The sequence below is a fragment of the Caretta caretta genome, chromosome 2, assembly GCF_965140235.1.
Source record: "Caretta caretta isolate rCarCar2 chromosome 2, rCarCar1.hap1, whole genome shotgun sequence".
Lineage (NCBI taxonomy): Eukaryota > Metazoa > Chordata > Testudines > Cheloniidae > Caretta > Caretta caretta.
Window position 1 is genome coordinate 70,215,357 of NC_134207.1, and position 15,716 is coordinate 70,231,072.

The following is a 15,716-nucleotide window of genomic DNA, read 5'->3' on the forward strand; positions in this document are numbered from 1 at the left end:
ATAGCCATCTTTTTCCTATCGTTCCAGACTTGTATTATTACCCCAACTGCTGTGCTGTTTATGTTGTCCTGATTACTGGCCATCACGCACCCCTGCAGGTTTGAGCTGAGACACCGAAAGACATACCATGAGCAGCTACAGCAACAGCACCAACAAAAGCAGCAGGCATTGGAAGCTCGATTCCCAATGCCATGCGGTGCCTGTGTGGAACTTGGTGTCTCCTGGGCCACAGACATCTGCCGTTTGCGCATCTCCATCCGCTCCGATCCCATGGGCTGCAAAAACCAAAATAAGGGGAAAAAATTAACCTCTGAACAAAAGACTCACTTTTATCATTAAGGCCAGATTTTCAAAAGAACTCAGAACCTGATGGCTCCCGCTATTCTTCTTGGAAGCTGCTGGGAAAATCCGCCAGTTCACTGAGGTTCTGTGACAAGGTGTAAAGGCACTCCAGCGTGTAAGGGGTTAATAGATTCCTCCCTATAACGTGGCTGTTTTGGGTGGAAAGTGGAAGTGGGTTCAAAGAAGGTTATCATGGGGGATGTTTATGTTCTCTCTTCTCTCAGCTCGCTGTAGCTGGAGAGCTCCGAGTGGTTATTTTCCAGTAGTGTTGCTAATTTGTTGTGCTTTTGAGTTCTGTTTTTGGAAATAAAGCCACCTCTAAGGAAAAAAGGGTGAAGTGACCTGTAGTTGGGACTTTGGTTCTTCCTCCTTTCTTTCCCAGGTTGGTGAGTCTGTGCACTGGCTTTGAGGTGTGTAAATGGGAGATGAATTTGGGCTCCATTGTGGGTGCTGAAAAAAATCTGTTCCTTAGGCCACCATAAAGGGGAAAGCCTAGGATCTGATGGACTATCATGGGTCTCAGAGTAGCAGCCGTGTTAGTCTGTATTCGCAAAAAGAAAAGGAGTACTTGTGGCACCTTAGAGACTAACCAATTTATTTGAGCATGAGCTTTCGTGAGCTACAGCTCACTTCATCGGATGCATACCGTGGAAACTGCAGCAGACTTTATATATACACAGAGAATATGAAACAATACCTCCTCCCACCCCACTGTCCTGCTGGTAATAGCTTATCTAAAGTGATCATCAGGTTGGGCCATTTCCAGCACAAATCCAGGTTTTCTCACCCAGTCATGGGTCTGACTCTATGTTCCTTTAACATACATTTTCTTTCAAGCGAGATTCAGAGTCTTCTGGTTTGGGGAGAAAATTACTTTTCTGCTGAGGAGATACAGACATGGGCCAGGCAACATTAAGATTTAAGCAGTCTATTCCCATCATAACAATAGACTACATGTCATAGTTCATAGTGGGGACAGCCCGGGATGCCTCTAGATTGTTTGTTTGGTTCCCTAAGCCTGCAAACATGTATGTACATGAGCAATTTTAAACATGTAACTAGTCCAGCTGGAGTCACTGCAATTTCTCATGTAAGTATGTAACTTTCTGTGAGCCCTTTCAGTGAGCCTGAATTTATGGTTGACAGAATTTGGTGTGTGCTCCCTGTGAATGACTTGCTGCCTATTGACCTGTACCCTACAGGTTGACTTCATTACACTGATGAAATATCAAATCCTAAAGGACAATTGCACCTTACTTCACTGTGATTTTAGATGAATTTTGGATACTTAGCTATTCTTCTTCCTGTGCAAAGTGATACTTTTGGTATTGTTCATTGTAGGTTGCTAAACCTCCTTGAGTCCATCACAAGTGCAGAGGAGTTTAAATACCCTTAACAACGGCAGATTCTGGGGAGTTGTTCATTGTGATTCAATAACAGGTATGAGACATTATCTGATGAGCTGGAGAGCATCATGTTAAAATCATCTCTGTATGTGTTCAGCTATATTTATGCAGGAGTATGATGGCAAGAAAGATGCTCAATCCATATGCAGCAGGCATTGCTACAAAAACTACAAAATCATGTATGTAAAAGAGTGCAGGTTATTCCAGCTCAACGCAGCATTAATTCATGATCAATGCTTTTTCTGATTTTCCTTTTACTGATGGTATTACTTACTGATCGGTTAGTATTCTTTTTGTTTTGTGTTCGCTAGAATCATCCCCTCGTCCAAAGGAAAATATGTATGTCATGCACAGCAGAAGAGGCACCTATTTTGCAGGAAACATCAGACCACTTAGCTATACTATAATAGGGAGAAAACACAGAAAATGATGCCCCATTATGGCTTTGCTCCCTTTGACAACCAGTCCCTAAATGACCAAAATCTAAAATGTACGCAAGAACATTACTTCCCAAAATACCAGCTTAATCATTTTAAAGTATGAAAGAATAAATATGAAAAGGAAAATACATCTGTACATTCTTATTTCTTTATTGCTTAGATTTCAAGTTCATTACAGTAGAAGGAAGTACTGAATATTTTTTGCTTTCTTCCTGGTACCTATATTTGAAAAATAAAGCATGTTTGTGCTTACAATAAAAAGTAATTATAAACAAAACATTACAGGAGACAATAGTATATCTGGCGTATTCACAGCTCCTGGTAGGGAGTAAACATTTTCTTATAATCAATTAGAAAAGTTTAATATATAATTGGAATCAAATGAGTGCTATTTATATAATTCATCCTGCTTCCTTCAGTAGATGTTTTATGTGGCTTCTGTGCACATAAATACCTCTAACCCACTTTACAACTGAATTGAGATATGATCTGATTCAGAGAGCTAGTTTTTTGTTTGTTTGTTTGTTTGTTTGTTTGGAGGAGAAAGAAGGGCATAGGAGAAAGAGGTGGATAAGTCAGCGTACCCATTCACCCACCCCAAATATCTCCTATTTCAAAGAATCCTTATTTAGATCCATTATTATATTTATAAAATTATCATTGTAGATTGTTACTATTTTAGATTTATTATCCTTTCAGACTGATTTCTTTTGCAAGATATTCTCTGGTATACTTCATGTGAGGGAGGAGCACGTAACCATCTCTGTAGCAAACGCCTCCCTCCCCACCCCCCGAAATAGTGTTTTGTTTATAATGTAGCTTGTGAAGCGCTCACTCTAACTAAGGATATTTGTACGCTATAGAGCTTTATGAATGTAAAATCAATATTCATCCTATGTGATTTATATCCCAGTTTATAGATTATGAAGGGTTGAGGAGAAAAAAAATAAAGGCACAATTTGGCATCTCATTTAAACTCTACGTTTCATTAGCAGATGTACACACTGAAACATTAGCTTACCCTTTAAATATGAAGTAATTTTCTTGCTTGGAGTTAAATGATGATTTTTGTAAATATTTCTAAACGACAACACCTCTTTTTAAGATGGCACAAAAGGGTTAAAAAAATATGTGGAGACCAAAGGCAGAAGTTCCTGCAAGAATGTATCTATTGGTTTAAAGAGGATTAGTCCAAAGCAGTTACTTTGTTTTAAGGAAAGTCCAATGCTTAGTGCACCTGCAGCTCTTTTGTGAATCAACAGCAGTTGTGTGCATGCAAATGACAAGATGATTGAGCCTCTTAATTTTTAACACCGCTTTGGTTTTAGAAATGAACTGAACTGCAGTAAAGCAGGTGCTATTATACATCACTTCATTCACACTTACTTTGGTCACTAAAGCATTCTAAATACCCGCAGGGAGAAGATCTCTTAAATTAAAGCTGCTGGTTTTCATAGTCACATTTCTGACCAGATCCTCACTGTAAAACAAAATGCCAACCACTCCATTATCACAACATTTATTATTATTAATCTGTGTTACAGTAGTGCTTAGAGACTTAAACTGAGATTAGTCCCCATTGTGCTCAGGGCTATACAAACACAATAAAAGACTGTCCCTGCCCCCCAAAGAGCTTACAATCTATGGTCGGGGGAGGGAGGCTGAAGGGGAAACTGAGGCAGAGAGATGATGTGACTTGTCCAAAGACACACAGCAAGTAAATGGGAGAGCTAGGAATAGACTCCAGGGATGAAATCCTGGCTCCATTGTCAATGGAAGTTTTATGATTGATTTCAATGGAGCCAGGATTTCACCCTATATACTGGACCATGCTGATTCTGACTACTGTCACAGTGACAATCTGACCCTTTTGAGATAGAGCAACAGTTATGATTCCAAGCCACAGCAACCTCAGAATGTCTGGATCATGTCTGTGGCCATTTGCTGTATTATTTTCAGAGAAAAGTTGATTTTATATAGATTCTCAGCTACCATGGTGATAGGGCCAAGATAGATATATCAGTTGTTCCACCAAGTATTGTATGTAGGAATCTACAAAAGAAAGTCAAACTTTCTATTCTATGTGTAAATGTCAATATTAGCAATGGGCCAGAGACAATCTTACATATAAAGAAAAGGAGTACTTGTGGCACCTTAGAGACTAACAAATTTATTTGAGCATAAGCTTTCATGAGCTACAGCTCACTTCATCGGATGCATTCACCGATGAAGTGAGTTGTAGCTCACGAAAGCTTATGCTCAAATAAATTGGTTAGTCTCTAAGGTGCCACAAGTACTCCTTTTCTTTTTGCGGATACAGACTAACACGCCTGCTACTCTGAAACCAATCTTACATATGGACACCTTACATTTTGAAGAACTTTGAATCTGAATGCAGAAGCTCAAGCCTATCTCTAATCTGATTTGGTAGCATTTTAGACCCAGTTTGCACTGGAGTAAATGACCACATGAAGTGCAAGGCAGAGGAGAGTCAGGTCCTTCATTTCTTCTTCAAACTTTTCTGCTCTGCTGATTCAAAAGAGCAGGTATCTCACTTTAGGGAGGGGGAAAAATGTGTGCTCCACTACACTCCATCTTCAAAGCTCAATGATCAGCCATATAAAATGTATACGTATTTCACATCAAACAAATGCTGTTAGCTCCTCAGCTGACTCTGGTGGAGCTGTTCTGACTTACATCAGTTGAGAATCTGACTCACTCATGCTAAAGGATCACTAATGTGATTACTGAGAGATGTGGTATCCATTACCGAGAGGGCAGCATTAGTAAATGACCTTATTTACAAGCAGTTATCGCTTTTCGAAAGAGTTACACTTTGGGTTGAAATTCATGCCAAAAGTGCAGAGGTAGCTGGAATGGTGTTTTAAAATTCTCTGTGGTCTTTTTTTAGTTTATTTAAGGGGTGGGGTAACTCTCTTGTGCTCCTAGTGTTCAAAAATGCTTATTTAATGCCAACATCATGCTTTCCATGGCCTTAGTCATCACTGAGCATAAGAGTCTCTGACATATTTGAAGTTCTTTTGACAAATAAGATAAGGGGGCAATTCTCAGTTCCAGCCTGGCTTTTTGGCAGGATAAAACATAAATGGGTTAAAATAGTCCCTGGTGATTTGGTGTAGAGCTGGTAGACTGCTGTCTCCACTCGCTCACCCTCAGCATGGCCAGGGGGAGGGTATGTAGCAAGAGTTCACTGCATTCCACCTATTTTCTGTTGCAGCAGTCTAAATTAGATAAGCCTATGCTGGGGACAGAATCACTCCCTGGATGGCCCTTGATATAGATTTTAAAGTGAGAAGGGACAGTTATGCTCCTCTAGTGTAATGGAACCCATAGAATTCCACTCAATGATTCCTACATCTAACTTATAATTAAACTAGAGCATTGTTGAAGCCACAGCTGATCGTCCAAGTTTCTGCACTGACCAGAACTCATCCGGAATGGAGAGCTGGCCTCAAGTGTTTGAAAATCACAAAGTGTGCATACACAGAACAATCTTTTCTAATTTTGTAACTAGGTATGGTGATATGCTATACTGCTGGGTAAATGTACCTCTATCAAATTTAGCAGCTGAGATAAATTCAGCTGGGCTCAGTCCCTGTTTTGTTTAAAGAAAGGAACAACTAAATAAATGCAATATTATGGTTGATATTTTCCAAAAGCATAAATTAGGAAATAAAATTTTCAAAGGAATGTCAGTTCAAATACTGTTCTGAGAGATTTTCCTTCATTGCTGATGTAACAGTTGTCCTCAATTTCTCCAACTTTTCAGGTAAGCGACCAAGCTGATCAGTTCTTCTAATTCACATACTTAAGGATGTGGCTGGTAGCTTTTCACCATTCAAAGATGTGACATGATGCCTGATAATTACCACAGGGACTTTACAGGGATGGTAGAGTGGAGAGTTTTTCACACTGCAGTTCATATACAATGGCACTTGATTAGGCTTTCATCACTGTTATGTAGGGTGAAAGCCTGGTCACAGTGAACTCAATGGCAAAATTCCTACTGACTTTAATTGACTCAGGGTTTCTAGACTGAAAATACAGGTCTTGTGTGTGCAAGAGAAAGTTACCATGTACCTACAGGATCAAGAAGAGGGAAGCTTCCTTGAAGATGACCTGCGAAAGCTGCTGCCTAGGGACAAACAATATTATATTCACTATGGTGCTGTTCTGATCACAATAATTATACAATAATTTCAACCAGGAGATGGGGGTCCTAACTACTTGGTCCAGATTTCTTTGGCCTTGATGTTCCTCTGGCAGTTTGTTGGAAGACCTATCACTACCCAGTGACAGTGTGACTAAATTTAAAAAATAAATTGTCACCATTTATCCAGCCAATGCAATGCAGGGACAGTATTACCTTTCCTAGGGCCCCACATCTGCTGTAGGGAAAAATCCTTTAAAGGAAGTTTCTGGAAGGCTGGGGAGTCCCTGGTAGCGTGGGGGTGAGAGGGGACACTGGCATTCCAAAGCCAGTACAAAAGCATGGATGGCCTGCATCAGATCCCTTAAGATCTATGCAGAACCCAGAGGTTCTGGGGACCCACAGCTACTCCCACAGGAACAATTAAACAATCTGGGAGTGGCTCAGCACAGAGAATTTCAGTGTTTTCCTCCCCATAACCCTGCTCTGTTGGCTTCACCAGGGGAATGGGTGATTTGTTCCAGGCCTATAAAAACATAGTTTCTATGATAGAATACCTGGCTGGAAGAAGATTTTGAACACTGTCTAGAATTAATGTATATATTCTTTGTGTTCAGATATATTTTCATTCCATGTTCCAATTACAAGTTACAGATCTACCACTTTGAGCCAGTTCATATTTTAACTTCATAAACTAAGATGGTCTAGACAATATGGAAAGTTTGTGTTTCCTGCTGTTAAATCATGCAGTTTTGTTATATTTATGTGTAATGCTGCAGTTGCTAATTAGGGTATGGTGAGATAATGTTGATTGGATTATGCAGTTGGTGTGAAATGGTTTAAATTTATCAGCAGATAAGCTACCGTATATGATCTTTTAATCAGTGATGAGACTAGCAATAGATGTTAATCAGGAAGAATTATTCATTTGTGATCCTGTTGCTACAGTACACAGAATCAATGGCTGGTATTCTGTAAAGATTATTTTTCCACAAGGGTATTCTGGGGGGAAAAAATAGTTTGGGCGATGGACCCAATTCTGCTGTTATTTAAGTCAAGAGAAACTTTGCCACTGACTGCTGGATGGATTGGGCCTTACTACTTATTTTCTAACCTCAGATCTTCTGAACAATGAACAATTTCCATTAGAAATTGCATTTTGTGGAAATTTTTGTCTTTGAATAGTTTACAGAAAACTGACATTACATACAAGTAGCAAAATATGCAACTTCAATATGATCTAGAGATGAAAGGGGAATGCAGTGGAATAGAGAATTCACAGTGTTTTGCATTGTTCAGAAAGTGTTTCCAATATAGCAGTGTGTGACTCTACCCTCAGAATTTCATACACAACTGTAACACCTAAGCGGGGAAAGCAGCAGGAAACATCACCTCTACCCATAACAGTTTCAAGAGGCTGCCTGATGTCTTTCTTGCCCCTGCAGCACTGTGGAAATGCCAATTTTCTCTGTGTAAAAGTGTTTACAGCAAAGCTAAAAATGTTTTAAAATGAAAGTCTATGAAAATTCAGCACTATTACCAAGATTGTTAAATGGTTTCAGAGTAGCAGCTGTGTTAGTCTGTATTTGCAAAAAGAAAAGGAGTACTTGTGGCACCCTGGAGACTAACAAATTTATTTGATCATAAGCTTTCGTGAGCTACAGCTCACTTCAGTGGATGCATTCAGTTAAAAATGTGTGATGCTTGATGGACTTTTGAAAACTTTATAGCTCTCAGAGGGAAAGCACACGTGTTTGCTAGAGGTATAAAAAGTTAAGCCCTGGCGATCAGCATACAAACCAAGTGAATGGATTATATGTCAAGGAAAATTACCATGTGCATAAGAAGTGGAAAGCAGAGAGACCGAATTCACACTCCTGACTTCCAGTAATGAAATAACCTGTGCTCATCTCGGCTACAATTGCTATTGTGGGCGATCCGGAGTAGTGGTGCCCCCTCACGCCCTTCACAGGGTCTGGTACTTACGGACCAGCACTCTACCCAGACCCGCTGGATATGTCCCTATCCATGTCTCCAAATTGCTTGTTACTCCCTTCATACTGTAGCACTCCAAGCCAGAGCTCTGTTTTGCAGTGTGCAGTGGAGGTGTTGGAAACTCACACAAACTATCACCAGCCATCGAAGGCTTCTCAGAATTTGGTCTCTTAGCAATAGGCTTTGGAGTCTGTCACCTGAAGATCACCTGTTCAAATTCAGATCAGGTGAATGACCAAAACTAGGTACAGAGTGAAACTGAGCATAAACTGTTTTTATTTTGGGTGCAGGAGGAGGATTCTGATCTGGGGCAGGAGGCGGGGGGAGGTGCAGGCTCCAGGCAGGAGGCACTTACCACAGGTGGCTCCTGGCCGGCAGCACATTGGGGCACTCAGGCAGGTTGCCTGCATGCTGTGGCCCCAAGCTGCTCCCAGAAGCCTCTGTGGCCTGCTGCTGGCACACCTCTGGCGTCCCCTGAGGGGAGGAGGACAGCATGTCTCTGTGTGCTGCCCGTGCCCGCAAGCAATGCCCCCGTAGCTCCCATTGGCTGGGAACTGGCCAATGGGAGCTGGGGTGATAGTGCTTGGGGAGGGGGCAGCGTGCGGAGCTACCTCCCCCCAGCCAGGGGCTGCAGAGACATGCCAGCAGCCGGCTATTTCCAGGAGCCTGCCTGAGCGCCCCGCTGCGCCACGGGACTTTTAGCAGCCCGGAGTTGGAGATCGCTGCCTTGTGATTGATTTTTGCAGGCCCCCCCTTGAGCTGGGGCCCTGGGCTGCAGCCCCTAACGCCCCTGCCTTAATCCAGCCCTGACTATCCCAAACAAATCCTAATAAAAATACCTCACAATTTCATGTCAAGTTTTTGCTGTTAGATAATGTATGAACAGTACCAGTAAAACAAATGGTCTAAGTGCCCTCCATTGAACAGAATGATCAAAGTGCCTTCCATTGAGCAACAAGCATGGAAATCAATTGTATTATTAAGCTCCTGAACTAAAACTAAATGAAAGGTCATGAAGTTCAACCCCTAAGTGATACATCCGTGCAGCTAGTGTTCATTAGTGCTGACAGGGCCTGTATTCAAAAGTGGGCACACAACCTTTGCGTAAGTCTCCTGTGGCTATTACTTCTACCACAGACATGACTAATCCCAACAAGGCAAGGATCATTAACATGCACAAATACTGCTCCCCTCCAGCCCAGCTCAGCTCAGAATGTGTAGATTCCACAGATGGCAAAAGGGGGAGAGAGGGAGCGGGTCACAAATGTTGCTCTGTTCCTGGCTGCCTCTCTTCATACATCTGCACAAATGATGGCTTAAATTCGGCCCCCACAGCCCAGCCAGCCTGGTTGCTATCCGCTGCATTCTGTTGCAGATCCAGGTTTGTGTTATGATCTCTGATTCATTGAACCATCCAGAATTGAGGTGCTACAGACAAGTGCTCAGAGTGCAGGGGGTGAGTAATGGAGTTGTATTGCTGAACAGTCAATTTGGGAACTTTTAAGACTTGCTCATTTTTAAGCAGGAATGGCCTTGAGCTTTGGGACATGAGAGAGAGAATGTAAGGGTGGTGGAGGGCATCTTAAATGCTACAGCTTGGATACATAGGGCACGTTCCTGCGAAAATAACATTTACATATATCCTTATGCACCTGGTCCTGTCAAAGGATGGCTCACACATAACGTGACAGAAGAATGTATTTTTTAGTCAGTTTTCCATTGAAATTGGAAAGAATCAGTAATCAACATTTGTATGAGCAAGAATCCAGCAGAAGTCATACAATGAAGTTAGCAGACAAATAAACCACATTCATGCTTCCTTAAATATCAGTGCAAATGTGGCTCCCTCAGCTAAAGTATTCTGGCTACTTACTCCCAGGTGCATGCTCTGAAAATAGCAGCAAGTAAATACAGCTTTCTGTGACATAAGCACACCAAGAATAATCATTCATTTGAGTCTCAGACACTTGTCAGAGCTAAAAGGTGAGGTGTTCATCTACAAGGCTTACACCTGATGCTACTTATTATTAATAGCTGCTTTTACATGGATGTAGTCCTGGTTTATAGCAATGTTGTCTTTTTTTTTGTTTTTCTGACAGATGGAAGTAGAACGTGTCCATCAACAAAAAAGGTGTTTTTCCTTCATGAATATTTGTATCCTGTGTGATTAGAGATGTTTCAGAGTAGCAGCTGTTTTAGTCTGTATTCGCAAAAAGAAAAGGAGTACTTATGGCATCTTAGAGACCAACAAATTTATTTGAGCATATGCTTTCGTTAGCTACAGCTCACTTCATCGGATGCATTCAGTGGAAAATACACTGGGGAGATTTATATACACAGAGAACATGAAACAATGGGTGTTATCATACACACTGTAAGGAGAACATCGGATGCATTTAGTGGATTCTCCTTACAGTGTGTATGATAACACCCATTGTTTCATGTTCTCTGTGTATATAAATCTCCCCAGTGTATTTTCCACTGAATGCATCCGATGAAGTGAGCTGTAGCTCACGAAAGCTTATGCTCAAATAAATTTGTTGGTCTCTAAGATGCCACAAGTACTCCTTTTCTTTTTGTGATTAGAGAAAAACCCATCCTATGTTTCATACATGAAATATTAACAATGATTACACTTGCTTGTGGGCCAAATCTTCAGATGGTGGCAAGCAATGTAGCTTCATTGAAAGTCAGTGACGCTATGGGGATTTACACCTCCTAAGGATCTGACCCAGTGCCTGTGTTAACGCTGCAAATAAAAGTGAATCTCTCTCATAGGCCAGACTTAATATAAAAAATTGTTAAACTGAGGGATTATGGATTCTTTCTTGTCTTATTGCCTCTTAGTCCAAGTCTGTGGATCACCTTTCTTTGAAATTCAGTTAGCTGTTTTATAAAATCCCCTTATTTTGTCTGAACATATTCCTTGTTATCTGGACACAGTAATCTCAAAGGAGGTTCTGTGGGAAAAGTAATATAATCTCAATTTCTACAAATTTCCTCAGTTAATCTCCACTGGGTTAACGTGGCAACACTGCCTCACTGCCATGTCCCCATTCTGCCTAGTCCCTGTCCTATTCTTCCACACAGATCTCCAAACGAGTGGAGAGCTGTCAGAAAATTCTGAAAGAAGGAGGGAATAGTGTAGCAAAGATGGATGAGACTTCCTTCCATAGGAAAGGGGGCCATCCATACACTGCACTTGGATCTGTGGGGCAGTATTCCTCACCCCAGAGTTTGTTCATGTTTTTAAAGTGAACAGATTTGGTGAGGATGAACGGATGACAGGGAAGATGTCACAAAGTCAATGGGAGTATTGTGCAACACCTACAGGGTAAAATGTAAACAAGCCCTACAGAACTATTCCTTCCTTCCAGAACAAATCTTCCCTTGAATATAATCCCTTTCGGGAATACTGCAAATAACAGAATGAAGTTCTGTGCCAGTAAATTACAGAATGAAATGCAACACAACAGCAGCACTCTCTTCACAGTGGCACTGAACATAATGGGCCAGATTTACTGGTACACCATGACTGCTTTGTGATACTCTTGCAACACCAAAGTGCTGTAAACCCATATTAACTGGCCAATTAAGCTGGCTTTAGTTGCTTTGCATCAACAAAGCAACGCAGAACATCTAGAGAGTGCCTGTGAACCTGGGGCCACTTCTAAAAAATATGGAAAACAACCAAACACTATATTAACACTTTTCATTTGAGGATGAAAGGATGATTACTATACAATCAGGGTGGAATATTCCTCAAAAAGAGTTTCAAGGTAATAAGACTTTCTTTGAAAGAAAGTAAAGTAACCTGAAAAGAATAGATCTTCTCACTCTGCAGTTTAAGGGCAAAAGGAAACGCAGCAGTGCTCTGAGGGCATTGGTTACTGTTGGACAAAATAGGTTTTCTCTTCACTAAATGGAAGTTTATATGTTGAACAATCAAATAGATACAACCCAACAAAATAAATCTGAAAAGAAAAGGGGAAAACGAGTCTATTTTGTATAGGTTCTTATTCCATGCTTGTCACCATAATGTCTGAGTGCCTTCCAGCAGTGCATTAAGAGACATGACTAACAACTGTCACATGTTGTTTGCTTTCTCATCCACTCCCCAGGGGGAGAAGTGTGTGCAGTGGAGTGTCTTGTTTTGGAACTGGTGTTTTTTCTCCCAATATACGTGTTGCTATGTATTTATAGTAGAGAAGGCAAGGTCAAAGAAATGTTCCTTGCACTTGGAGCTGAAGGTGGTGAAGTTTGGGATGGTCCTTAGTTCCTTGGGGAGTTCATTCCACAGTCTCAAAATGTCCCCCTACCTCCCAAGAAAGTCTTTTCTCCTACACAGATGAACATTACCCTTACTGCAGAGAGTTCACTCCTCTGGTGCAATGTAAGATGTCAACCACGGTCTTCATCCTGAAGTTTTTGGCAGTCTTTGAGGTATCCTGGGCCCAGTTCATGGAATATCTTGAGGATAAGGACCAAGACCTTGAACTTGATTTGACACACTCTGGGAAACCGATGTAGAGAATGGAGGACAGGCTTGTGGTAGCATATGCTGCTAAGAAGATGTGCTGTGGTATTTTGTACTAGTTGGAGTTTCCTAAATGCTTAAGGCTTGCTGCCCAGATATATCACATTGCTGTAGTCCAGCTGAGAAGTGACACATGTGTGGGGCCAGGTCATCATCTGCCACGATGGGACAAAGTCTCCTGGACCGCTGGAGAGGATAGAAAGCGCTACTCACTGATGATGCCACGTGAAAGCTTAGCATCAGCAAGAAATCCAATAGTATTCCTAAACAATGGACCAAACTGACCAATCGTGGAGATATACCTTTCAGCAAAGGAGACTGCATCGTGGCTGCAAACTCTTCAAAATGCTTTCCTTTGCCCACTAGCATCACCTTTGTCTTTCTTGGGTTCAGCTTCAGCCAGCTGTTCTTCAGCCAAACAATCAGCTTTGAAATGTCAAGGCAAATACTCTAAACATCTTGATTTCTAAGCTTAATAACAAAACAAATACCTATATTCAATTTTACCAATATAAACTATCAAAATAGTTATCATTTAATCCAGCATGTTATGTTTGCTTGGAGGGATTGGATCACTCAGGCAACTGATAATGGGCTCAATATCCATTTACCTTCTAGCTTTCTAGTTCAAATCCAATATAGGTTGGGCATGACCAAAATTTTTTTACTATCTGATAGCTGTTCAATAGCCAATGGGAAACTGAACTGGGCCACCAAATTCTTCTGGTAGAGAGGTGTCCACATCACAAATCCCAACCTCCAATTAGCCAGTCTTAGGCCTGAGAGGTCAGAACTCAGGTTGGGGCTGAGGTAGATTGACTGGCAGAATGGAGAAGCTTGTGCTTCCAATGCCATGGATCGAGATTTTCAAAAGCAAGAGCCCAACACTAGGCTCCTAAAATCCATGTTTAGGCTAGTAAGTAAATGGCTGGATTTGCTAAAGTGTATGGCACCAATTCCAAATGCTTCCCTTTCTGGATGCTCAGTACTGTTGAAAAATCAGGCCACTGATTGTGGATGTGAGGAGCTGGGAGCAAGAGGTACTAGGAGCTGAGAGTGAGAACGTGGACTGTTGGAGGACTGAGGTGTACAAGCATTATCAGACACCAGGAGGAAGGTTCTGTGGTGGGGATAAAGAAGGTGCTGGGAGGAGGCCATGGGGAAGTAGCCCAGGGAGTTGTAGCTGATGCACAGCTGTTCCAGGAGGCACTCTAGACGGCTGCATTCCACAGGGCCCTGGGCTGGAACCTGGAGTAGAGGGCAGGCCCAGGTTCCCCCCAAATCCTCCCAACTCCTGGTCAGACACAGGAGTCATTGACCTGGACTGTGGATTCAGAAAAACAGCCAAGCTGAGGGCTGCCATGAAGCTCCAAGGTGAGCAAATCCACCAATAAGCGCAAGACCCACCAAGGTAGAGCGGGAACTTTGTCACAACTGGTGTCGGAAGTGGGATCTGGTGTCTACAGTGCGGCGAAAGAAGGAGGGTGTTTGGAAGGACAAAAAAAAGGGGGGGAAGAAGGTCTATTATTATTTTTTTCACCACAATGGAGGAGGCAGTGTGGGCACTGATATAAGCCATGGCTGCCCAGCAGGAGGCTACTCGTGTAGGAGGCAGTGCGGCTGCAGGAGGCAGTGCGGCTGCAGCAAAAGACTAACTGCCTGCTGATGGACCAGGCTACTCAAGACCGGGCTATGTTGCAGGAACTGGTAAACCAGGTAAAGGCCCTTACAGAGCTGAACCATGGCCATGATAGAACGCAGATCATGCAGGCCAGCAACTGGCTGCAGAAAATGACATGGGAGGATGATGTAGAGGCATACCTCCTGGCCTTTGAGAGGACAGCCCTGCGGGAGGCTTGCCCCCAAGAACAGTGGTCTGGCATCCTCGCTCCATTCCTGTGTGGGGAGGCCCAGAAGGCCTATTATGATTTGCCTGAAGAGGCTGCGGCAGACTACCCCCAGCTGAAAGCAGAGATCCTGGCCAGATCTGGGGTAACGATCGCAGTGCAGGCCCAGTGATATCATGAGTGGAGGTACCAGGAAAACAAAACCCCGCAGTCCCAATTATATGACCTCATCCATCTTGCACGAAAGTGGTTACGAACTAAGTCCCGGAGTCCGAAGGAGATACTAGAGGTTCTGGTCATCGACCGGTACATGAGAGGACTACCGCCAGACCTTCACGCCTGGGTAAGCCAGAACGTACCCTCCACCTACGACGAGGTTGTTGCGCTGGTAGAAAGGCGAAGGACAGCGAGGGAGCTGACTCGACCAGTTAAGGAAGAAGCATCCCGGGTTAAACTAGCAGCACCAAGCCCTAGAGCTCGGGTGACTGGACCACCAGGAGAACCCAGGTGGAAAAAGAGTCGGAGCACTGAGGGGGAAGAGGATCGTGATGTTAGACTACCCAAACCAAGAGACCGGGGAATGCCTAGGGCTCCATACAGATGTTACACCTGCAGGGAGTGGGGACACACAGCTGCACAGTGTCCCAATGCCGAGGAGCCTATGCAGTGTAACCTGGAGAACTGGGCAGACCCATGCTCCCTAATCCACCTTGCAGGGGTCTCACTAACCCCATATATGTACATTAGACCAGTGAAGCTAAATGGGGTAGAGACCACAGCATTGGTTGATTCGGGGAGTGCTATTACGCTTGTCTCAGGGAAGCTCGTGAAGCGTAGTCAGCTGCTGTGGGCTAAGCGTACGGGGATAACATGCGTCCATGGGACAGTTGGTTATTACCCCACCATCCCAGTTAAAATTGAGATTTAGGGGAACACTATTGAGGTAGCAGCAGGTGTAGTCCCTAAACTCCCATACCC

General features: G+C 42.8%; 1 protein-coding gene across 3 annotated transcripts in view; it reads right to left on the reverse strand.

Moving 5' to 3' along the window:
- Positions 1 to 15,716, reverse strand: part of RGS20 (regulator of G protein signaling 20) — a 66,712-nt gene that overhangs the window by 14,659 nt on the left and 36,337 nt on the right. For 2 of the 3 annotated variants that reach the window (XM_048840670.2, XM_048840671.2), the window contains exon 2: positions 127 to 275. In XM_048840670.2, the coding sequence (XP_048696627.2) occupies positions 127 to 272 (146 nt within the window). In that variant the 5' untranslated portion in view covers positions 273 to 275. Of the gene's footprint in view, positions 1 to 126; positions 276 to 3,574; positions 3,661 to 15,716 lie in introns of those variants that run through there. The other variant, XM_048840672.2, reaches the window with a different exon arrangement.